Source organism: Polypterus senegalus, chromosome 8 (genome assembly GCF_016835505.1).
Source record: "Polypterus senegalus isolate Bchr_013 chromosome 8, ASM1683550v1, whole genome shotgun sequence".
Lineage (NCBI taxonomy): Eukaryota > Metazoa > Chordata > Cladistia > Polypteriformes > Polypteridae > Polypterus > Polypterus senegalus.
In genome coordinates this window covers 55463999-55491048 of record NC_053161.1, presented here as the reverse complement: position 1 = coordinate 55491048, position 27050 = coordinate 55463999, and the positions used below count along the sequence as shown (strand labels likewise).

General features: G+C 38.5%; 1 protein-coding gene across 1 annotated transcript in view; it reads left to right on the top strand.

Moving 5' to 3' along the window:
• The window catches only part of LOC120533951 (copine-8), a 780386-nt gene that overhangs the window by 561123 nt on the left and 192213 nt on the right, over positions 1-27050 (top strand). The window contains exons 10-13 of the mRNA XM_039761099.1: positions 683-724; positions 1085-1160; positions 3156-3209; positions 22166-22227. Coding sequence (XP_039617033.1) covers positions 683-724; positions 1085-1160; positions 3156-3209; positions 22166-22227 — 234 coding nt within the window. The remainder of the gene's footprint in view (positions 1-682; positions 725-1084; positions 1161-3155; positions 3210-22165; positions 22228-27050) is intronic.

Sequence of the window (27050 nt, the reverse complement as noted above, 5' to 3'; positions counted from 1 at the left end):
AATCAGCAACTGTATTTTCAGAGCCAGGTGTGGACTGTAGTTTGAAGTTGTACGGCTTTAATCGATCTGCCCCATGGAGGATCCTAAGTGCCTTATGCCCTGAACTGCCCAGAAGAGTGGTTACTGCCTGCTGGTCAATACACAAGGTACAGCGTTGGCCATAAAAATAAATATGCCAGCGTTCACAGGCAAGCCAGTGTTTCTCTCTCCCCCACTGAGTACTTTTGCCTAGCTTCTGTGAGAGCACGGGAGGCAAAAGCACCTGGGCACTCCATATCATCACATGTGACCAGAGTAAGGACAGCAAGGCTGAAATGAGTGTCAGTTTCCTTGTGAGCTGTTGTTTGAGGTCATGAATTGCCTGTGTACAAGATCACGTAGCATCCTTTCTCATAAAGGCCCTCAGTGCAGCTTCTTTTTTTTTTTCCCCACAACCCTCCAGTTAACCATACCCATTTATTCCAATCTCACCACCTTGTCTGTTACATAATCAATTATGTAACCAACTCTTATAAAAGCACATTTCTGGACATACAGTAACAAAGGGTTTGCAATCAAATAAAATGTTCTCAATAAGAGTAATACACTTTTTAGAATGCAATAATATTTATTTATTTAGTTACTTTGTGGATTGTAATGAGCTATAGTTGACTTTAATGAACAAAAAACTTTTTTTTTCCAGAACAATCAAGGTAGAGGTGTATGACTGGGATAGAGATGGAAGGTAAGCCTAAGTGTACACCGGTTTGTTATAGCAAAATGTATTTTGTAAAAAAATATTTTTTATTCATTCATTTCCACTTAATTAGTGGTTAGTTAACAATGCCCTCTTAACAAACAACGTTCTGAAAAAAGTACGTAAAAATTAGTACCAGGTGCAAAATGGAAAACGTCTTTGGTGCTACCTATTGACTTTAGTTTCTGTGTTTAAGAAGAAGCTGTTTTCAGGAAGCTAATGTTATAGGTGGTAACTGGATTTATGTTAGTTTTAACATGGCATGAAAGTTCATGTTGATTAGTTGTTCATATGTACCATTTTACTTTATGTAATACAGTATTTCTATTTATTTATTTATTTTTATAGCCATGATTTTATAGGGGAGTTTACAACAAGTTACAGAGAACTATCAAGAGGCCAGTCACAGTTTAATGTCTATGAGGTGAGTCCAATGTTGATGGTCTTCTTGAATTCAGGCAGTACTGCTGTTACCAATTTTAGCTAAATGTCATATGCTGTATTTGTATTTCTTGACTCCCTTAAAGGACATGTGAAACAAGAATATGTCCATAAATTTTTCCCACATGGTTTGGTCCTGCTTCTTCATTCTCTGGCCTTCTACTATATGTTCTTCGTTCTATTTCTGTTTTCATCAGAATATTTCCAGAGCTTTAGAGCTGCTGCTTCTTTTTGGCTGCTCCTGTTAGGGGTTGCCACAGTGGATCGATTCTTCTTTTTCATTTCTTCTACCTGACAAAGGAAAATAAATTGCTCATCTTGCAAAAGCCTGGAGGTAGTTCTGTAGTTCTATGTCCTACTTGTGCTTCTGAAAACACTGGGCTATTTGACCTTCTTCATTGATTTGCAAACTTGTGGCAACTCACATCAGCAAAAAGATAATATTGAACTTAAGATACTTAAATCTGTTTCTTCATAGCTCAAACTACAAAATGGCAAGTTTGAAAGAGATTATAGCATCCTTTCTTAAAAAATAGCTGATTCATATAACTTGACTTGAAAGTGGCATACTCCCTTATATCAGTGTGACAAAAAGCCAATGGCTGTTTGCATTGCTCTTGTTCATATTGGCAAAAGCCTCAACTCTACATGAAGAATGGTAGTCATTAATGCTTGCCCATTGATGAACAAACTGAATGTTTATGTATGGATGACTTACCACCACCCTACTATCACAAAACAGGCCCAAGGTCACAGGCAGAGGACATGTTATAGTGAAAGCAAATCACTAGACATAATTATGAGCTGCCAGAAATACCAGCTTCCCCTATTATAATGCATCTCTGATGCACACACTGAAAAGCGTCAGAGCGCTGGAAATATCACTAGTCTCAAAATAACACAATACCCTATTTGATGAGGCATTTTGTCTCTGCAACACTTCTAGTTAAAAACATGAGACTGCACATTGACCATATATAATATTGCCTACAAACATTGGGAAAAGAACACCACAGTGATACAACATTTACAAGAGGCAACACTGAAACAAAGAAAAGTGCATAAAGGATGCTTTCAGTGATATACAGTATGTTATATACACATTCCTCTATGGAGAGGCTCACATGTCTATCTGATCATGAAACGGTTCTAACAAACAGCCATGAAATCAATGTATAGTGGTTATATGCCACTAATAGTCTGAAATGCTGCTGTTTATGATATTGTCAAGTAATTTGAGAGAGATACCAAAACCCCCAAAGAGATAACACTCTATACGTAAACAGAAAATCCAGTGCCCCACTAATGAGCACTAACTGTTTTGAGGCAAGGTATTTATTTTGGATACGGAAAACAAGTTTAGAAGTTGTTAAACTCTTTAATCATAGCATTGGAGACATGTACACATGACAAATATGACCATATAAACTTTTAAAACAGAACAAACTGAGAACAGTACTTCTGAAATGTAAACGGTGTACTTACTTTTTCATACTATTCGATATTCATGTATGTATACAGTACTTCACATAATACTGGTACAACATATCTATAATAAATCTTCCTTGTTTGCAAGCTATACTATTCTGTTCAGAGTTGCTATAAAGGTTCTAATTTACATTAATATGTAACACCTAATTTTCTTCATTTTATCCTCATAGAAATGTATTTTGATCTTTAATATTTTATTCCTTATGGGTTTATTACATTTTATTTGCTCAGTTAATTATGGTACCAAGGAAAATAAATCTTTGCAGCACTGTAAAAGAAACTGTGAAATGCCAGGGATAGTGTAAGATTTCATTTTTAGCGTTCACTCTCTTCAGTAATTGCTTCATTAACAGGGAGTTGTAAAACTTAATAACATTTTGCTTTATAGCTTGTGTTTATTATTTATTGGAATTGTTAATATAGAAGTTTTAGAGCAATGTTCATTTTTAAGGAGTATGGTTTCTTATGTTTAAATCATATCTTTCAGGTACTAAACCCTAAAAAGAAAATGAAGAAGAAAAAATATCTGAATTCTGGAACTGTAAGTTATCTTGTTTTGCACTAAACTATATTTCAAGTTCAAGTTTTAGTTTCTATATGTATCTAGTACATTTATGCACGTTTTAAGTACAGGAGAATAAATTAAAACATGTATTGTTTGCATATAGAGAATACTAAAGTGCAATTTACCATACAGCATTGTATTTGGAATATGTAATGTAAAATGTATTATATTTGACAGCAGCCAGACAAGCAGAGTGTACCATATAGCGTGTGCTTCAGTTTTTAAAAATGTTTATAGTCTATCAGGTTTGGACTTCAGCACTGTCAATTTGGTAAAAAGAGTGGAAGCAGTTTGTACTTGATGTGGTAATATTTTTAAATTTAGCATATTCTTTATTTCAGCCTGTTGTTTTTATGCTAATTTTGTTACATTTTATGGCAACTTTTATTTTATGATTTTTTGAGGTAAAAGTCTCTGCTTGTGTTACGGTACAATGCAGTAATGCTGAAGGCAATAAAATGACAATGTCAGAAGGGACATAGCTATTCTGAGAAGGAAAGGGTGTGTGTAAGTAACAGAGAGAGAGTGAGATTATCAAGCAGTTAAAGAGAACATTTATGAGATCCACTCCTCTGCTTAAATCCATTAGCCTGGGTATGTTATTGCTGTTGATCTTTGACTGAACCTGGTTTGAACTGGACCAGCTCAAGGAGTTTAGGAAAGAGTGCACAGATGGTGTTGCCTCTAACCCCATGTGAGTGGCGTGAGGTAGAGTTAACTGCATTGGTGTCCAAGAAGAAGACATGTCAGGAAAAAGACCATTGGAGCTTCCATGGATGACCAGTAGTAATTAGGGAGCAAAGAAGAAATGAGGGCTTCACAGTGTATTAGACTGCCAACATCATTAATGATAAAATGTCAGCTGAATAATGCCATTAAAAACACACACAAAATGACTCCACTATGATCACCAAAGGGGGCAGTGTAAAAAGATATTTCAAACTGTGCAAGTTCATGCATGCTTTAAATTGCATTGCAAAAAATCCCCCAACTCATTGTTCAAAAGGGCTCTAGCCTTCAGACCCAAGGCAGAACTGAAAAGTTCAGGCTGCACATGAGCAAAGGTATCCCAAAAATACTGCCGAATTGAAGCGCCTGCCCAAGCAAACTGGAAACAGGCCAGCCAGCAGCACTACTCCCAAAGAGTATTTTACATAGAAAATATTTTTCTAGACAAGTAATTACATTGAGCATGTCATGGAAAATTGGAAAAAACACTGATTATGATAAATAAATTGAGTTTACTATAAATACAGTATTTTAACAATGCATTAAATTATGTAGACAAATTTACTACTTATTTCATTTTTGCACAATAGCATCAATCACTGAGAGATGTGCCTCATTTACCCTAAATGTAGAGACACCACTGGTAAGGATACATTTTCAACAGTTTTCGCCTAGTCATATTTCCACTAGAGAGGGAGTGGATCGGACCCAGACCTGTGAGTTTCAAGAGTAGCTATGATCAAACATATATGATGAAGGATAACTTTATTCAATACCTACACAAACAAAAAAGTTAATTTTGAGGATGCTAATCTTTTTTCTTAAAAGCATGACAACCAAGGAGAACCAGGGCCCATATTTATTAAGTTTTTCAGTATTACTCTAAGGATTGCACTAGAAAAAGAATTTGTCCTACCTCAGAGTGAGACATAAGGATTTGTTACTAAAGGCCCTACTACCAATCACATCAAGGAGTAGGACATCAAGTCTAAGAATGACTTGACACCATGATTTTATGGCATCCCCTTGCTGCAAAGTTCCACTCATGATGATGTTTTGTAGATTTCTGATATGAATGCTAAAGCTTCACCAAAAACATAATAATAATATTCAAAGAAGAAGAAGGAGAACATGATAATGTAGGATACTGCACTAAGCTGCCATGTAATTCTTGCCTCTGAATTGCAACCACATCAAGAAAAATACTGAAATATTCACTGAGATGGAAAGATTGAGGTACACACATCCAAATTAGAGCTGAGCCTGGTAAGAGGCATGTTTGTTTAACAGCGAATGGCCCACAGCCGTTCATTCAGAAGAATCACCTTCTCACTGTTATAGCCATGGAAATCACTTCGTAAAGTAACAATTACTGAATAGCCATGGCAATAAGTCGTGTTTACGCTTGACAGTGTGCACAATCATCTTTCAGGGTTGTGTGCTGTGTTCCTCTCCATGATCCCCCTCCTTATCTTCTGCGGGCATTATTTATTTACCACCCTGGGAACCTCCACCTACTTTCTTGAACCTTCCTGGGCTGGGAAAGTATAACTTGAAGGTTCCAGGGGTTTAAGTAATGCAAAGCTCAGCATACCTGTGTGACATTTCACAGTTAATCTGGCTTACAGTTTATCTTCGGGGTAATATGATAGCTACCACATTACAGTTTGTATCCATGAGGACTTGTGTGTGTGTGTGTGTGTACTTATCCACACTTGTGGCAATGATCTTCATGTGCATGCCATTGTGCATGAATGCAGATTTCTGTAATGTTAACTCACGAGGAGTGGTGGGGTATCATATGAATCTGTGTTTTACTTCAAGCACTGTAAGGGAATTAAAGTTTGGAGCAAAATTTGGGAATTGTTTGGTTGTGACGCACACAAATTATTACTATTGCCAAGCTTCATTTTCCCTGTGGACAAAAAAGTAACATTACCAACACTTTCATTGTGCCTGTCAGTGCATGTCACCTTCATGTAGATGGATCAAGCATGTAACAAACAAGATTTGTTACCAAAAATATCCCAAATTTGCCAAAGCAATATCTTTTAATGAGTTCATTGTTGTCTAGACTTTCAAAAATGTTCAGCCTTTCACATGATGTCCTAAATCCTGGTGAATTCAGAAGTAGTTTCCTAAATTAGGAATATTGATAAAATGCTCTTAATCCTGGGCACAATTTGCATCACTCTGAAATGTTTGAGCTGGTTAGGACTGTTTTCCTACCATAAAATAAAGCAGTCAAAATTCAAAGTTAAACTACCTAAAACCGAGCATATATGGGTGTTTCTTGGAAGGAAACCCAAGTATTTTGTGGAAATTTAGGTGTTTACTGGGGAAATAAACAAAGAAAAGCATTACAAGCTTAATAGGGAAAAAGGACAGGAAAATATGATTTGTGAAAAAAAGCACCAAAGGCTAGTTTAATGATTAGAAAAAGAAAGATCATTCTGGTGCCTAATAGGGAAAACTGGGAGTGTAAATTACCAAGGAGACCTAGAATTTTCCCACATGGCAGCCACCTGAGGTGAGAAAAATGGTGCAAGCAGAAAGTTTAGTTTACAGGTTTGCCTAACAGCTAATTACAAAATCTCCTTGACCCAAGAAATAAAACGGTAAAGCGGCCACAAAAGATAATTTGTCATTTTATTTTTTTCTAGCTGACCAAATTAAATGAGGTAAAATAGGTGTGATGGTGGTTTTGTACGGATAGGTGTGGGAGTGTGTACGGTGTTCCATGATAGCTTCTTCCTTGTGCCCAATGCCAAAAGAATAGACACAATCTATTGGGACTGATAATAGATGGAGGAATGGATAAGTTGAAAAATACATATTGTGAAATAAATGAAACTAAATTCACCACTTCTAAATATTAATTATAGCCAACCCGCGTACACCGCATAATCAGCCTGGTTTTTTAATGATTTTTAAGCACAGGGAGAAAAGTAACATTTGAAAAATCGGTAATGTAATAAATCAGCAAGAAAAGCAACATTGTAACAATGCACGGAACGAACCAACACACAATCGTGCGTGACTGAAAACTGGCGGACCGTCCTCGCACCTCCTCCTGCCAGACGGAGGAATGGGGGTGCACGGCGCGGAGGTTGGAACGGGAGGAGAGGAGAAGGACGTCCATTCAGCTCCGTCCGTCATGCTAGTCTGCTGATTTCTCGTTCAGTATGTACTGCCCGCTCATGTGCCCACCTCCAACTCGTCACTTGAGTCTTCTTTATACAGTCCAGATGTACGTGTGACTGACGTAGACTTTTCATTGCTCTTTGTGGATCTGGCTGCTTTTCTATATATAATCCACTAAGACACCCGGCCACGGTAGTAGCGAGGTGGGAGGGAGGTGTGTACAAAGGGTTGGGACGTAAGCAGTGGGAGCGTATGAGTCGCACTTAGTGGGAATTCCATGGTTTGCAACCCGAATGGGGTTCAACGGCTTACCCACTTCGGGTAGACACACGCTCAATGTCATGCATAATTATTTATTGAATGCTAAACACTTCTAGAAAGACGCGGTTGTCTAAAACGGGGTGGTGTGAGAATACAACAGTAAGGGAATGAAAAGATGGAACTCTGGAGACAGCAAAATACAACACAATAGTGAACCCGCCGCATAATTATTTATTGATAGTTGAACACTTCTGGAAAGACACAGTTGTCTAAAAAGGGAGGGTTTGAGGATACAACAGAAAGTGAATGAAAAGATGGAACTCTAGACTTTTCATTGCTCTGTGCGGTTTTGGCTGCCTTTGTATATATAATCCACCAAGACACCTGACCAGTAGAGTAGTGAGGTGGGAGGGGGGTGTGAACAAAGTGGAGGAGCATCTAAGAAGACGCATGTTTGTCGCGGATGCATATTGCTGTATGTAGTGTGTAAAACAGTTTGCTATGGTGCACGCGGTCATGCGTCGTAACGAAAACTTGGTTTTTAAAGACTGCTTACTTCATTGTGTTTTAACCTCAGTTGTAAAGGAATGTTTTAAGGACGCTATGGGATACCCCTCGGTTTCGGCTGCTTTTCTATATATAATCCACCAAGATACCCGACCACGGTAGGAGGGGGGTGTGCACAAAGGGTAGGGACGTATTGAGTGGGAGCGTATGAGTCACAATTATTGGGAATTCCACGTCTTTCAGCCCGAATGGGGTTCAACGGCTTACCCATGCCTCTCTGTGCTGGTAGACACGGTCAATCTCATGCATAATTATTTATTGAATGCTAAACACTTCTGGAAAGACACGGATGTCTAAAACGGGTTGGTGTGAGAATACAACAGTAAGTGAATGAAAAGATGGAACTCTGGAGAGAACAAAATACAACACAATAGTGAACCCGCGGCATAACAAACGCCGCATGGCTCAGACGTGCATGTGGACTCTTACTACAGACGAAAGGGACTAACTGGGTGGTCGGTGAGTTTTTGCGTTCTGGCAAATGGGCAGGCAGCGTGAATGCCTAGAGAGCGAGGGTAGACGCCGGCCGGTGAAAAAGGATTGTTGGTGGGCAGGAAAACGTCTTCCGTGTTCCTGCAGGAGCATCTAAGAAGACGCATGTTTGTCACTGATGCGAATAGCTGAATGTAGCATGTAAAACAGTTTGCTATGGTGCACACGGTTGTGCGTCGTAACTGAAAAGTCAGTTTTTAAAGACTGCTTACTTCATTGTGCTTTAACCTTAGTTGTAAAGGATTTTTTTAAGGATCCCATGGGATACCGCTCGCAAACCGTTTCACACTCTGCATATGGCGATTCTCCTCCGCGAGAAACATGCCTCTATGAACAGTCAACGTAGCTCGAGGTGCATGACATGCACATGACATTAACCTGACCTGCACTGCATGTGGCCTCTACGACAGACGAATATAAATGACACCATTTTTTTCTGTGTCATCGCGTCCGAGTTGGTGGGCGTGGCCCTACAAGTCGTCGTCGTATCCAATGGGCTTGGAGTTGGTGGGCGTGGCTCCTTCCTTCGTGCGGCATAGGTGTCTCACTTGTCGGCAGCTTAGTGAATCCACGCCCCTTCCGGCGTGCTTTCCATGGTTGTCTTGCCTTAGTGAATTATATATATAGATTTTCAAGAGAAAGGCATTTTTCTTCTGGTGAAGAGGGTATGCTTGTGTTTTGTCTTGTAGAGTCCTATGCTGACCCTATTTTCCCCTTTAAATTTTTAATATGTAGACTTAACCAAAGTGCCTGATATCCCACTTACCACTCTCTTGTCAGATACACTATTTCAGTTCAGCACTCCCCCCATCTTCCGTTCTTAATTTAAAACCTCAGGCAATTAGACAGCTAACAAAAACACAGGAGAATGAACTACACTTTTAACTATGTGTTACAGGTAATATATTTTATAATAACTAGTGCCATACAGACAAATAGAATATGGCTTTGTAAGCCAAGACTATACTTATCTGATAATCAGCTCAACATGTGCACAAGCCCAAGCAGCCTGCTTTCTTCAGATCATCATCTGGTCGGCTTTCATCAGGATGCAACATGACAGAGATAGTATGTCCTTGCTAGCCTCTCTCTTCATTGTCCCTGTGTAGCTCCTGACAAACACGCACCTTCATGGGCCATTCACCAGTGGAATAGGCCAGGCACAGCGCCCCAACTCAAGTAATTTGTTTCTTGTCAGTATCCTTCAAACAAACAAACAACCAAGAAAGGAAATGGCCAGCAATTCATTAAAGTGGAACATCATTCTTAAAGTTTTGAGGATAGAGAAAAAAAACTGTTTTTTCAACTTTCCTTGCTCTTTAACTGTGATAATAAGTAAAATGACAATTCTACAAATAAAGACATGCAAAATATTTATCAACTTATATGGAACATATCACTCCACCACTTCCTGTTTTTATTGAATATGATTAAATCCATGGGGTTTTTTCAATAAGTACAGGAAGGAGAAAGGAATCATGATAACAACTCAAGTTGTTAGGTCAGTGGAATCTGTAATATATTGATGCATGTGAAGCAGGGATTGAACTTGTGATCCAATGGCAAACCGAGAAAACATTGAGTATCTTTTAGTTTGTCATTCAGGTGAAAATGACAAGTCGGGCAAAGTGTGATGCTTGATTTTCTTTGCCTGACACCAGAATTCTGTAAAGCTGATTTATATTAAATGGCAGACTGATTTTACGTAATATTCACACAAACATCTATGTTATACCCAAAATCCATCCATTCATTTTCCAACCCGCCGAATCCAAACACAGGGTCACGGGGGTCTGCTGGAGCCAATCCCAGCCAACACAGGGCAGGAGCCAATCCCAGGCAGGGTGCCAACCCACCGCAGGACACACACAAACACACCAAGCACACACTAGGGCCAATTTAGAATCGCCAATCCACCTAACCGGCATGTCTTTGGACTGTGGGAGGAAACCTGAGAGCCTGGAGGAAACTGACGCAGACACCGGGAGAACATGCAAACTCCACGCAGGGAGGACCCGGGAAGTGAACCCGGGTCTCCTAACTGCGAGGCAGCAGCGCTACCACTGCTCCACCGTGTCGCCCCGTTATACCCAAAATGCAAAAGAAAAATAGAAAAATATGAGAAAGTATATACATCTAAATTAGATTTTTCCTTCCATATACCTTATTTTATGTTTAAATTATTAGACTAATAAAGACATACTTAGTATGAACTAATTTGTATGCCTTAACTTTGGGCTTATTTCCTCAATATACATTACAGAAGGTATTTGTATGTAATAGTCCAATACAGTGGAGCATTCCAATAGCTGAAATGATTGACATTTATCAGACACGACTAACATCTGTAATATCAACTACAGTCACCTGTAGCTTTGCATATTAAATTTTTATCCATTTTAGAAATTTTTCCTAAATAGGCAGGATTTAGAAAAGCTGATTCATAAGTCTCTTTCAGAAGTGACAATTGCTTTACTGTTACAAATGGTCCTCATACTAATCTACAATGTATTTAAAATACTGTACCAGTGCTTTGTCATACAACTGTGTAGCTTCATCTTCCTAATTGTTGTTGCTTTATTTTTCAGGTTCAGAAATAATTATAAAATTCTTCTCTTTGATTTATAGGCCCAACAATAACCTCTCCCCATTTTTTATAATTTATTGATGATTTTATAGATGATTATTACTCCAGAATGTGTTTGAGAGTCAGGCATTCTTAAAACTTATTTTATAAGTCATTAGCTGGACAGACTCAAGAATGATCTGTCTATCAGCAACAAGGTACCTTATCAGTCTTAGGGTTTAAAGTGGGTACAGACACATTTTCTAGCTACATTTACACCTATTACAGCTGTTGGTGTGGTTTCTTATCTTATTCTTATGTCATTCTTAATATTATTTTCTCTTAGATCAAGCTTTCCCTTTTTGTAGATAGAGAGGCTGTAACATCACACTCAATGACCAGCCTAGTTTACCCACCCTTTTGCTGATCTCTTTGGTATCCAAAGGTTTATTTCTACCGGGATACATAGTTTAATTTTCTTCTACTCTGCTGCCAGCTTGCCCTAGTTTAAAGAATTTACTTACTAAATACTTCCATGGGGTGGCACAGTAGTAGCACTGCTGCCTAGCAGTAAGAAGACCAGAGTTTGCATCCCAGGTCCTCCCTACATGGAGTTTGGCATGTTCTCCTAGTATCTGCATGGATTTTGTCCAGCTGCACCAGTTTTCTCCTACAGTCCAGAGACATGCAGGTTAGGTAAATTGGCAATCCTAAAATGGCCCCCCTAATGTGTCATTTGGGTGAGTGTGCGTGTGTTCGTCCTGCGATGGACTAGCACCCTGTCTAGGGTTTGTTCCTGTCTTGCTCCCAATGTTAGCTGGGATAAGCTACAGCAGACCCCCATGACCCTTTTTAGGACTTAGCCGGTTGGAAAATGACTGATAATTACTTCCATCTTGCTTTATTTTACTATTACTGTCCGGAGGTTTGAAAGTAAAATTAATGGTAAAAAAAAGAAATATATCTAAATCTATCTGTCAATCTATATGAATATAATGGAAAGTTTACTCACTCACTCACTCACTCATCAACAAAAGCACTATTTTTTTTAGCTAAAAAGGTGAAATTTAGCAGGATGGTACATCTAGGGCAGTAGGTATCCAATAAGAAAGGACATTTCAATAAATCAATATTTAGGGATAACCACCCCCATACTAAAACTAAATACCCAAAAATCTTAAAAATGTTTTGACTGCTTTGATTGAAATTCCTGATGTTATAGAAAAAATAAAATTATCCAACATTTGTTTTTTATTTGTCAATATTAATATTATGCTAATGTACAGTTACATACTCTGCACTGTGCAGAGGGCTTTATGCAAATGACATACACAGCAGAAATGATTGAAAGGCCACATGAAGAGAGGCATTAACCAATAGGGTGGACAAACAATTGAAGATGGGGCAGTGTCTTGGACAGGCGAAATAGACAAGGTATGTACAGTCAGGTGTGAAATAAAAGTAGAAAGTTCATCAAAGCCCAAGGTAAATGCAAAGCTCAGTGGTTAGGAAGCGTGCAATCGTAAGTTTAAACTAAATATGTCCCTCACAAACTACTCCATTTTAATTTACATTTACACAGTCAGTTGTGTAATTTCCAGTCTTGGGCAGCCTCAGTGACCCTCGAAGCAAGTGTGGGGGTGACATCATAAACATAAACAGAGCCAGTCCTCTGTCTAGCATCTATGTGGGTAGTTGTGTCATGTGCGGATATTGTACTGTTTGAGTTTATTAGTGGTTCTCAAAACTTTCGTTGAGATGAACAAAAAAAGTGTGAAATTGTGTCAATTTAAGATGAAAGAAAAATTAACAATCCTGGAAAAAGTTGATTCCGGAATGAATAAAAAAAAAAGTGGTGAAAGATTCGGAATCGTGCCTCATCTTCTAACATCTATTTTTCATTCTGTATTTCCATAACTGTATTTCTATTTTAAAAAAGTTACATCTAAAGTCTCCTTTTCATTCCATATTTTCATACCTATATTTCTATAAAAAAAGTTAGCATCTAACGTCTCGTTTTCATTCTGTATTCATACCTGGATATCTATTAAAAAAAGTTACATCTAACATCTAATTTTCAAATAAAACATTTTTTTACATTAAGAAGGGCTGTTTTTTTATAAAGGTATTGTCAAGCTTGGGTCTCAGTTACACGAGAGACTAGAAGGCTAGCCCAGATTTTCAAGGAAAATACAGGTACTTTATAGCTGTATAGAGAAAGCAGGTACATTCTCAAGACTGCATTCAAAATAGGAGCACTCAAGCACATGAGGTAGGCATCCTGCTTTAGCTCCCATCTTCAGATTAAAAGAACAGCAGATCAAAGCCTGATGTTAAATGTTCCAAACACTGTGCGACAAGCACATTACACAGTAAGCTTTAACCTGCAGAGGACAACCAATTACTTTGCCCTGGGTTTACTGTTTACCATGCGTAGCACAGCAGCTACAGAGCTGTCTTGAAGCCACTGCTGTTAGAGATGGTGAATTGCTGATGACCCCAGTAACAATAGTATACATATTTTCCCCATATTTGTTGCAACTAAATATTTTTATGATTCTATGAGTTTTGTTACACTATATATATTGTGAAGGACAGCTGGCCTCCATTCCCAGCCAGGATGTTGTCAGGATGGAGTGACCGGAGGATAGAGCATGCACAGGGCATTATCTCCCCTGGATTATTAGATGGCAGCCCCCCCTGGGTTGCAGCAGTACCTTGGAATCCAACAGAACATTATGTGACATGACGTTCTTCAGATCTGCTCTGTTGAGTTCCGTGGGTGCACCAGGGTGTGCTGCAGGGACTAGGGAGCACTACTTGATGACACTTCAACCTCACCCGGAAGTGCTTTTAGACGACCTGTATGTACTCCCATGCGGTAGATAAAAAGAGCTGCCAGCCTCACATCAAGGAGCCAGATTTAGGTGGAAGGTGGATGAAGCTTGCAAGGAGGAGTAGAGGAGGCAGTGAAAGACAAAGAAGGGAGAAAAGACTATATATACAGAGTACATAGTATATATAGACATATACTAGTGGCTGTGGTGGGAAATGCTTGATAAAGAAGAGTTTCCCACGAATAAAGACTCTTTAGCCTTTTACATTTGAATACATACTTGCTTGTGTTGGATGTTTGGGGAGCTCCCCAGATATTATTGATGGCTACTATATATATATATATATATATATATAGTAATAATAGTACTCCAAAGACATCGTAAAGGTTTGGGGCACCCACCCATATGTTGTTTTTCCCAGCTGCAAAAGGGTTTGTTGTATCATAAATCTTCAAGTGTATCTCACAGAGTCCAAACTAGAACTGGCTATAGTAGCCCAAGATGGAGGCTTTAAAGGCCTGGAGAGGAACTGATGTCATCAAAATGGCCGGAACCGGAAGTGACGTCAGCAAAGGGGCCAGCTTCGGAGGTGACGTCAGCAAAGGGGCCGGCTTCGGAGGTGACGTCAGCAAAGGGGCCGGCTTCGGAAGTGACGTCTTCTGAGGCACCGGAACCTTGCAGGATTTCCCGGGAAAGGTATGTAGGAAACTGAGAAAGACAGTCAGCGCACTCCGCCACCCCCGGTCAGATTCCATTACACTTACTCAGACCCTTTAGCTGCCTCCTACTCGCACGTGTGTGACAAGGCCCCCCCCTCAGCCCAGACCCATCTGGTCGGGCGTCCTGCACCAAGAGGTCATGGGCACGAGAGAGAGCATCAGCGTTGGCATGGAGAGAACCCTTACGATGGATTACCGAAAACTTGTATGGTTGAAGGTCAAGAAACCACCTAGTGACCCGTGGATTCGACTCCTTGTGAAGGGTCATACACTGTAAGGGTGCATGATCCGTCACCAGAGTGAACTCCCGGCCCAAGAGGTAGTACCTCAACTGCATAATCGCCCATTTGATCGCAAGGGCTTCGCTTTCCACCGCTGCATACTTGGTCTCCCAATCCAACAGTTTCCAGCTTAGGTACATGACGGGGTGTTCAACACCATCAACGTTTTGGCTCAGCACGGCACCCAGGCCTGTGTCCGAAGCGTCCGTCTGGAGAATAAAAGGGAGAGAAAAATTAGGAGCTTTTAATATTGGTGCTGACGTAAGACCCTGTTTAAAGTCAATAAATGCAGCGTCCGCCTTGTCAGTCCATACCACATGATTAGGAGCCCTCTTCTTTGTAAGATCAGTCAAGGGTGCCGCTCCCTCTGAAAACCGAGGTACAAACCGGCGGTAGTACCCGGCCAACCCGAGAAAGGCTTGGACTTGCCTCTTGGTTCGCGGACGGGCCCATTTTACAATCGCATCTACTGTATTTTTGAACACTGTGGTTTCACGGTACCCCGACCCACCATACAGCCCAAATACAAAGTATTTAGCCTCTTTTAATCCAAAGAAACATTTCTTGGGATTAATACGAAGCCAGGCTTCTTTTAGTGTCCGCAATACCGCAGTGACCTGCTGTACGTGTTCCTTCCATGTGCTGGAATAGATGACGACGTCATCTAGATAGGCAGCACTATACACATTATGGGGTTGGATCACTTTATCCACCAGACGCTGGAAAGTCGTAGGAGCCCTGTGTAACCCGAATGGAAGAAAACGATACTGCCAGTATCCGCTAGGAGTGCTAAACGCAGTCTTGACCTTTGTGGAGTCCTCGTGGAGTTTTGGAAAAAAACATTCTTTGGACAGATGAAACCAAGATCAACCTTTACCAGAATGATGACAAGAAAAAAGTATGGAGAAGGCTTGGAACAGCTCATTATCCAAAGCATACCACATCATCTGTAAAACACAGTGGAGGCAGTGTTATGGCTTGGCATGGCTGCCAGTGGCACTGGGACACTAGTGTTTATTGATGATGTGACACAGGACAGAAGCAGCCGAATGAATTCTGAGGTGTTCAGAGACATACTGTCTGCTCAAATCCAGCTAAATGCAGTCAAATTGATTGGACGGCATTTCATGGTACAGATGGACAACAACCCAAAACATACAGCCAAAGCAACCCAGGAGTTTATTAAAGCAAAGGAGTGGAAAATTCTTGAATGGCCAAGTCAGTCACCTGATCTTAACCCAATTGAGCATGCATTTCACTTGTTGAAGACTAAACTTCGGACAGAAAGGCCCACAAACAAACAGCAACTGAAAGCCGCTGCAGTAAAGGCCCGGCAGAGCATTAAAAAGGAGGAAACCCAGCATCTGATGATGTCCATGAGTTCAAGACTTCAGGCTATCATTGCCAGCAAAGGGTTTTCAACCAAGTATTAGAAATGAACATTTTATTTCCAGTTATTTAATTTGTCCAATTACTTTTGAGCCTCTGAAATAAAGGATTGTGTTCAAAAAATGCTTTAGTTGCCTCACATTTTTATGCAATTTTTTGTTCAACCCACTAAGTTAAAGCTAAAAGTCTGCACTTCAACTGCATCTGAGTTGTTTCATTTAAAATTCATTGTGGTAATGTACAGAACCAAAATTAGAAATAAGTTGTCTCTGTCCAAATATTTATGGACCTAACTGTATACAGTGGTGTGAAAAACTATTTGCCCCCTTCCTGATTTCTTATTCTTTTGCATGTTTGTCACACACAATGTTTCTGATCATCAAACACATTTAACCATTAGTCAAGTATAACACAAGTAAACACAAAATGCAGTTTTTAAATGATGGTTTTATTATTTAGGGAGAAAAAATCCAAACCTACATGGCCCTGTGTGAAAAGTAATTGCCCCTTGTTAAAAATAACCTAACTGTGGTGTATCACACCTGAGTTCAATTTCGTAGCCACCCCAGGCCTGATTACTGCCACACCTGTTTCAATCAAGAAATCACTTAAATAGGAGCTGCCTGACACAGAGAAGTAGACCAAAACCACCTCAAAAGCTAGACATCATGCCAAGATCCAAAGAAATTCAGGAACAAATGAAAACAGAAGTAATTGAGATCTATCAGTCTGGTAAAGGTTATAAAGCCATTTCTAAAGCTTTGGGACTCCAGCGAACCACAGTGACAGCCATTATCCACAAATGGCAAAAACGTGGAACAGTGGTGAACCTTCCCAGGAGTGGCCGACCGACCAAAATTACCCCAAGAGCGCAGAGACGACTCATCCGAGAGGTCACAAAAGACCCCAGGACAACGTCTAAAGAACTGCAGGCCTCACTTGCCTCAATTAAGGTCAGTGTTCACGACTCCACCATAAGAAAGAGACTGGGCAAAAACGGCCTGCATGGCAGATTTCCAAGACGCAAACCACTGTTAAGCAAAAAGAACATTAGGGCTCGTCTCAATTATGCTAAGAAACATCTCAATGATTGCCAAGACTTTTGGGAAAATACCTTGTGGACTGATGAGACAAAAGTTGAACTTTTTGGAAGGCAAATGTCCCGTTACATCTAGCGTAAAAGGAACACAGCATTTCAGAAAAAGAACATCATACCAACAGTAAAATATGGTGGTGGTAGTGTGATGGTCTGGGGTTGTTTTGCTGCTTCAGGACCTGGAAGGCTTGCTGTGATAGATGGAACCATGAATTCTACTGTCTACCAAAAATCCTGAAGGAGAATGTCTGGCCATCTGTTCGTCAACTCAAGCTGAAGCGATCTTGGGTGCTGCAACAGGACAATGACCCAAAACACACCAGCAAATCCACCTCTGAATGGCTGAAGAAAAACAAAATGAAGACTTTGGAGTGGCCTAGTCAAAGTCCTGACCTGAATCCAATTGAGATGCTATGGCATGACCTTAAAAAGGCGGTTCATGCTAGAAAACCCTCAAATAAAGCTGAATTACAACAATTCTGCAAAGATGAGTGGGCCAAAATTCCTCCAGAGCGCTGTAAAAGACTCATTGCAAGTTATCGCAAACGCTTGATTGCAGTTATTGCTGCTAAGGGTGGCCCAACCAGTTATTAGGTTCAGGGGGCAATTACTTTTTCACACAGGGCCATGTAGGTTTGGATTTTTTTCTCCCTAAATAATAAAAACCATCATTTAAAAACTGCATTTTGTGTTTACTTGTGTTATATTTGACTAATGGTTAAATGTGTTTGATGATCAGAAACATTTTGTGTGACAAACATGCAAAAGAATAAGAAATCAGGAAGGGGGCAAATAGTTTTTCACACCACTGTATATACAGTATATGTGTATACATATACATGGTGAGACTTACCCGGACACCACCAGTCAGAGACCACATCTTTATAAAATTCACACGTCTATTAAGCACCATTACACACAGGTTTCAGTCCTGAACACCACACAATGCCCTCATCAATTATTCACCACAATTAGACTCGTCTTTATCACAGTGCTTAGCTGCCTCTACTTTCCTCCTGAGAGCTTTGTCCTGCTCCCACTCCCGAACCAAGCTCCTCAAGTGTAAGAGAGCAGCCCCTTTTATTCTTGCCCGGATGTGCTCCAGGTGGCTGATGACGGCCTTTCGGTAGCACTACATGGTGTGGCGGAAGTGCTGCCCTTTGCACCAGAAGCACTCCAGGCGTCCCTGGCAGGTTCATCTGCCATCTTGCCTGGTGTGGCAGAAGTGACAGTTCTCTGGGTCCCACAAGTCTAAAAGCGCCCCCTGACAGTGGCCACGGGTCCCAACGAGGTAAATCCTCTTCCATCTTTTCCCGTATTCCTTATATAGTCCAGGGTGGTTGCCTTCTCGTGTCCCGGAAGCTTTTAATGTCCACTTCCGGTCCTTCCAGGCATCCCGGCCAGGTAAGGACCACAGCAGTCTGCCACAACATATATATATATATATATATATATATATATATATATATATATATATATATATATATATATATATATATATATATAAATATTTCTGTTATAAAAAAATATATACACTACCAGTCAAAAGTTTTAGAACACCTCATTTTTTTTCAGTTTTTATATAAATGTGCACAGTTTAATGTCCTAATGTTTCATGAAATCAAGGCATAGAATAAATAAACAATGGCAAATAAAAATCGGAGTCTACCAGATTTCATCCTATCAGAGTTTCTTCCAGTTTCCAATTGCCTTTGGATTGTGTAGGACACCATACTCACTGACACTTCAATTTTTTTTTTTGCAATTTCTCTAAATGAAAGGCTTACACTACTAAGAGTAGTAATGCTGTGTCTCGTTTCAGTTGTTAATTGCCATTTTCTTGCCATAATCACTGGAATTTACAACTTTTAGTACTTCAGATAGAGCGGCTCCGAGTGGCTCCAACTATGCTTTAAGACAGGCAGAGGTTTTTTAAGTAATCAACAAAAGCTGGGACACCTGTTCAACTTGTTTGCAAGGCTTAATTTACTTTAATTGTTGCAGAACATCCTATTAGTTGTTCTCTGAAGTAGGCCCATTTGTAATATTCTGAAATGTAAACCTTTGGCAGTTTACTGCTTACCTTTTCACCATTTTAAGTCATTAATTGCTTTTCAACTGATAAAATTTGAAGAAAAACAGGAAAAAACTAAGGTGTTCTCAAACATTTTACCAGTATTATATATATATATATGCCCTGCAGTGGCCCGGGGTTTGTTTCCTGTCTTGCGCCCTGTGTTGGCTCCAGCAGACCCCCGTGACCCTGTAGTTAGGATATAGCGGATTGGATAATGGATGGATGGATATATATATACAAATATATGTACAAATCTATTATAGAGCATTCTCAAGCATTTTTTTATTTTGTCTGTATAAATGCTTCCAACAAAGCAATTGTTTTTTTCATTATTTAATATTATGCGCCAGATCCTTATTGGTATGCCAGCTGCCATCTGGTGGCCAGTTTCAGCATTCAGAACATTTTCTGAGAAAATATCCTTTAATCAAGCATCATAGGTGTAACTTTAGGTTAGGTGTATGTGCCTTGATCAATGACTCTCTTGCTAAAAGTTTCATATTTGATTTGATGTAGTGTCAGATTATTCAGTGAAATAGACAGTATTTTTATCAATCCTTTTGTTAAACATCAGGCTTGGCAATTAAGGTCTTCCCTGCGTGGAGTTTGCATGTTCACCCTGTGTCTACGTGGGTTTCCTCCAGGTGCTTTGGTTTCCTCACACAGTCCAAAGACACGTAGGTTAGGAGCATTGGCGATTCTAAATTGTCCCTAGTGTGTGCTTGGTGTGTGTGTGTGTGTGTCCTGCCCGGGGTTTGTTTCCTGCCTTGCACCCTGTGTTGTATGGGATTGGCTCTAGCAGATCTCTGTGACCCTGTAGTTAGGATATAGCAGTTTGAATAATGGATGGATGGATGGATGGCAATTAAGTACAAGACTGGTTTTCAGTCAGATGGATAAAAACCTGTCCAATGCAGCATAGTCATTATAATTGTCTTCATATTACTGCTTTCTATATTCAAACATTTTTCTGACCATGCACCTAATTTTTTTTCTTTTTACATATAATTCAGCCATTTACTTTTACAGTTTTACTAAAAATAAATGGCAGTGTTATGTCACTACGGAATAAAATATAGATAGATGTACAACATAACAGAAAACAGGCAGGCTTGTATCAAGATTTAAACATTGTGACAAACTAAACCACAGTTTGCACAAACATATATGCAATTGTAGAGAGTCTAAATGCTTTTATTTGAATTACATGCAATTAATACAATGACAAGAAATAAATAAATATTGATTAAATTTTAACTTTAATTATGTAGTTCATAAAAGGTGTGTACTCTTTACAAACAAAACAGTAGAAGGTTTTTTCTGTATAGCATCTTTTCATCCATTTTCTATTCTTGATTTAAACCTAATCAGTCAATCAATGACTGCAAACTATATGTGTATTTGTGTATGTATGTATGTATATAATATATAGTATATGTGTGTGTGTGTGTGTGTATATACTCTGTTTTGTGTGTGTGTGTATATGTATATACTGTGTGTGTATGTACTGCATATACTGTATATGTATGTATTTTTTTTATTTTTTGAGGTGAGATTTTTCCTTTGAATTATGCACATTGCAATATTAAGAAGTGATATATTTTTTATAACCTGAAACTTTTTTTTTTTTTTGGTTTCGCTATTGATATTTAAAATTGTGTTGGAATTTTCTGAAAAGGCAAAGGAACAGATGGATAATTTAATTTAATTCAAGTCTTAATCACTCTACAGGAGCCTCACTGTTTCTTGGACTGTGCACAGTTTTTTGATGTGCTACTCATTTTGCTGCTTGAACTGAAAAATTAAATGTTTATTAATAGTGTTTTGTATCAAGATTAAAATACTTTTCAGTTCAACAGCCAAAATTCCATTAACTCTGATTTTGGTCCACTGAACAAAACTCAGTTTGCAATTTCAGCTTTAATTACATTCTGTCGATTTGTATTTTGCAAAGGTCTAAATATGGAACCTCTGGGAGTAATAAAAATGCATTTCAGATATGAACAAAAGAAAAGTGTTTACATTTAACTGTTCTGTTTATTTGGAAGAAAGCGTAATAAACTTAAAAAAGAAAAAGTTTACTTATTTGAAAGGAACTACAAGAATATACATTATTTAAAATTTTCTAACAGTAACAGTTTTAAACAAAAGTTTTGTGGTATATTGCAGCTACATAATTCTTTCTCTTGTGTGGAATGAAATTTTAGAAACATTTAAATTTTAAAGTTGATAATTATTTTTATTTTTAAAATTGAGTCTTTTTAATATTTTATTTGTATAATCAAAACTCTTAGAAAGTTAGTGTTGACAATTTGTTGTTGGTAAAGAATTGCCTAAAATATCTCTCTTACTGTATTGTAGTATTTATGCACTACATCATATAATAATTAATGCAAAAGCCAGCTATTATTATTCAACTAAAAAATTCCATTTCTTTAAATCACTCATTTTGCCAGCAATATGACCCTTTACTTGATTATATGTAATGTGAATTCTCTGTGGTAATTAGTTTCATACAAATAAGACTTAACATGTTTTCTGTCCATAGTGTCATAAAGTACTTGTGTAAAGAAATACGAAGGAAATCAATACTGAAGTATTTAAAAAATATAGATAGAGAGTAATTTGGAATGAGGTTTATTTTTATTTTATTATCTGCTTCAAGTCTTTTTCACATACAGAAAGATTATTACAAGCTTAGGTGCTACACCGTTTTTGAAGGTAAAGCTTTTTGATTCAAAAAAACAATGTAAATCCTGTACTGGTGTTTTCAGGTCACGTTGCTGTCCTTTACAGTTGAAAGTGAGGCCACATTTCTTGACTACATCAAAGGAGGGTGAGTAAAAAATTGATTATTCTTAGAAATTGCAAAAAAAAAAATGAATATCGTGTTAAGTTTTTGTTTGTATGAGTTTCTTGCAGCTAACATCTCAACAGCTTTACCCATAACCTAAACTTAATGTTTTTTTATTTTTTAACTATCCCTCATATACATATATGTATGTATGTATATGTGTGTGTCATTAAGTGTTTGCCCCTGGTGCTCTCAAAAAATGTGAACATTTGTATATATGTATATGTATATATTCGATCAAATGAAGCTGATTATAAAAATAACCCTGTGCGTATTCTAGCAGAAGGATGCTTTTCTTTCCTAATTTTGATTTGATAAAAGTGGAATGACCATAAAAGTGTTTCTGAAGAATCCGCTTCAAAATCTAAAGTTAGCACTGGCCCAAGGAGAGTAGCAGGGCATAGTACCAGAAGATGTTTCTTTTGCTTCTTAATTACAATGTGGCTTATCTGCTTAACCACCAGGGTGCATCTGGGAGTTCAAATGACATAAATATGGCAAAGCAGACGTGACATAAATTTTGAAAAAGAATGCATGATTGTGTTGAACACACACACCTCCTACATTCTTTGCCTACACTTGTGCTTTTGAGGAGAAGGGTTGATTACAATATGTTACAAATAGTTTTTTTTTTTTCTTTTGCTAAAAAGAAACTTAAGATAAATAACTTGTTTTAACATATACTACAGTACATGTTAAGCCAATGACAGTTATTTTCCGGTCTTTTTTGGGCACTCAAATGTTTCCTTTTCATGGGCCTAAGGGAGATTAGAAGATTTGTGACTTGAGTTACTAATGGTGTTTTTAAATGCACTTTCAAAATAAATAGGTTGTTGAATAAGAGAAACAATGGCTAACAGGCAAATTGAAAGTAAAGCTATTAGAATGACTTGGGATGCATGAAAGAAGGCAATCATAAACTTGTAATAAAGTCACCAGCAGTAATAAAATAAGAAAAGAAAACCATGCTGCAAAACAAGACCACAAGGTCAAAACAAGAAACTACAGAAAAATAAATCAGGCAAAGCAAAGTTCAAGCGAGTAAGTAAATGTCAGAAGCCTGCTTGTGAGTGTTGGGAATTTATTCTGAAATTGCCTTAGTTGACAAACGGCAGCATATCTAAGGGCATGGTCTAAAGTGAGACGTGACACAGTTCTGCCCATATGCCCAATTGTGTAATTTCTGCCTATATTAGAAAATAATTTATTAAAGTGAAAAGTCATTTCAATCATTGGCAGTAGTTTGGGGTGATGCATCATGGTAGGCTGTTGGGTGTAATATATTTCATCCTAGAATTCTAAATTGCTTTGAATAAAGGTATCAGTAAAGTATATTTTAACATGGAAGCTTGACTAGAATTAAATTTAGCCCTTCTCCCACTGTGAGTTTTCCCGACGGGCCACCTCAAAACCAGTCTTCAGAAAGAGAGATGTTGCGATAGTGCTCCAAGGACAGAAATGGACAGAGTGGATCTAGTTGTTATTGTCCATGTTTGAACAAGTGACATACATAAGGGCCGGCTGTCTGTTTTGCAGTTTAAATAGTTAGCTATCTGTGCCCCTTGCCAGTCCAGGAAAGATTGAGGAGATTAGAAGGCTTAATGCATGGCTCAAATCCTGGTGTAAGGTCAAAGGATATAGGTTTATAGGGTATTGAGACTCTGTTTGGAGCATATGGGATCTTTTCCGCTATGATGGGTTACATTTGAACTGGAGGGACACCAATGTGTTGGGAATGCGTGCAAGCAGGTTGTTTGAGGATAGTTTAAAGTAGGGAATGAGGAAGAGCAGGACGTGTAGAAAAAAACAGATATAGAATTGTATATGAAAACACAAACAATAGTCTTAAACATTCATTGTAAATTATAACCCAAAGTTTAAGGGCAAAGGTAACATAGATAGGTACACATTTTTTAGAAAGGATGGGCACAGAAGAGAAAGCGGGGTTCTGTTATGTAAAACAGGATTTAAATGCAAGCCTTCTTCAGTTGGATGATGAAGCCACATCACAGCAATGGGCATATTTTTACTAATATCAAAAAGGCAAGTTTATTGTGGGATATTATAATCATGGGGACTTCTTAAATATAAGGAGTTTTTAAGTCATAATCAGTTGACTGTTATTTAACATAATAGGTTAAAGTACCAACAAGGGGGGGAAGTCTGTCTAGATTTAGTATTTTGCAGTAACCATAATAGAATTGTATGTGTAAAATTTAGAGTTTTGCAGTAACCATGATAGAATTGTGGGTGTAGAGGTCATTGAACCACTAGGGTCAAATAACCGTTATGTAATACAATTTTCATTTGGTAGGGCAAATTTTGAGAAGGTGCAGCAAAGTCTGAAAGGGATGAACTGGGTTAAGCTTTTAAGTGTGGAGACAGTTGAGGAGTAGTGGAATAGGTTTAAAAACGTTTTACATATAATGCAGACCGTTGCCGCACCCACCACACGATGAAACAGCTCATGATCCTGGTTGGCAACCCCGCAGGCAAAAAGGCAGTCCAGTCCCAACCTCTCGAAATGACTGTCTATCTGCTGCAGCCAGGTGTTACATGGGCGACCCCTTTGCCTGGTCTAGCAACTCAGGTCCTCAACAATGAGCATCCTGCGAGCCAGATCACCCTCAGGGAATCACGCCACATGGCCATAGTGCTGTAACTGATGCTCCCTCACAGTGCAGGTAATGTGCCTGATTCAGGACTCTGAGCAACCACTCATTCTACACAAAGTCAAACCAGCGGTACCAAAGGATTCTCCGAAGAGACACAGAACCGACGGATTCCAGTCTTCATCTCAGGTCAGTGGATAGTGTCCATGTCTTGCAACCATATAACAAGACGGGAAGCACCAGAACTCTAAAGTCTTGGACCTTCGTCCTTTTGAATAGATATCTGGTGCACCACACACCCCGCGACCTCATGACCCCCCATGCTCTCCCAATCTGTCTACTGATTTCATAGGAAGAGTCACCAGAGACATGAATGTCACTGCCAAGGTAAGTAAACCTCTTGACAAAGTCAATATTGAAATTTGGGATTAGTAGAGAATTAAAGAAAGATTAAGGAGTAGAAAAAGGAGCTCCAAAGGAAAAACAGTTGTATAAGGTGTATAATACTGATAATTTCAATGTAAATCGTGGGGCTTATGAGAACATCAGGGCAACCATTAAGAAAGATGTTAGAGAAGCTGAAAGGCAGTTAGGAATATAGCGAATAATGCAAAGACGACAAAAAGAGATTCTTTCTGTGCTTTAGTAGTAAAAGAACAGTCAAAGTAGATGTTAAATATATCAGAGTAATAGTAAATGGGGAAAAAATATAAACACTGTGAAATAGCAGATATTCTAAAGTTGCATTTTTCTGAAGTCTTCACATGGGAGGAGGTGGATAACCTCCCAGCAATAGCAGAGGCTAATAAGAAAGTGCTGAGTGATTTGGAAATTGCAGAAGGAGAAGCACTACTTAGATTAAACAGGATGAAATCAAACAAATCATCAGGACTTGCTTAAGAGAATACATATATTAACTCCAGATGCCAATTTTTAGGAAATCTCTGTGGCACTGTGGAAATTCCAAAGGACTGGAAAATGGCAAATATTGTCCTGTCAAGCAACTGTAGGCAAGTAAACTTAAGATGCATCACAGTTAAATTAATGGAAGGAATTATTAAGGAAATGATTGAGCAACAGTTGACAATAAGGAATTTTACTGAACACCAGCATGGGTTCAGATGGAGAAGGTCATGTTTTACTAATATGCTGGGATTTTATGAAAAGCAGCAAAATAATTTGATCAGAGTGGTGCATATTATATTATTTATCTTGACTTTCAGAAAGCATTTGATGAGGTACCGCGTGGGACATTGGGCATCAAGCTAAAAGAAGTGGGACTTCAGGATATACTATGAAGATGGGTTTAGAATTAACTAAAACATATGTTGCTGAGGTTTATGGTGCAAGGAACCCTATCCAAATTTTGGTGATGCTAAGAGTGATGCTAAGAGTCATGTTCCACAGGGGTCAGTGGTAGGCCACTGCTATGTTTAATATATATAAATGATTTTGATAGGAATGCAAATAACAAGCTAGTTAAGTTTGCTGATGATACCAAACTAGGTGGATTGGCATATAATTTAGAATCCTTTGAGTCACTACAGATGGACTTGGACTTTAATGTAAGTAAAATATTACATATATACACTGCCTATGTGCAGTTTTCTCATTTTTCCTGTGTCATCAAGTGTTTTCCCCTGGTGCTCTCAAAAAATGTGAACATTTAGTCAAATCAGAATTAATCAGAATTGGTGAATGTATGTGTTTTGATTGAAAATTGAGAGAGAAGTGTGCACACTGCAAACAAACAAGGAAGATGGATTACATTTTTTATACCTGTATCTCCATCCCTTATGTTACAAAATGAAAACCGATTAAAGAGTTGTAAGTGTTGACTTTTGAAATCAATCACAAGTACTCCTAATTCTTTACCAGGTGGTGGATAGAGAGTGAACATCAGGAATATGAATCTATGACTCCAGTGCTGGCAAGCCTCTCAATAAGTCTCTTTAATTTTACCAAGACCTATATATATATATATATATATATATATATATATATATATATATATATATATATATATATATATATATATTATAGACCTAATAAATATATATATACATATTGGAGGCATGGTTGTACAGTGGTTAGCCATGCTTCCTCTTGAGTCTAACATTGTGAAAATGACTTAATCCAATTAAGGGTTGCAGGGAGCAAGAGGCTATCCCAGTGCAACAAAGGAGCATTCCG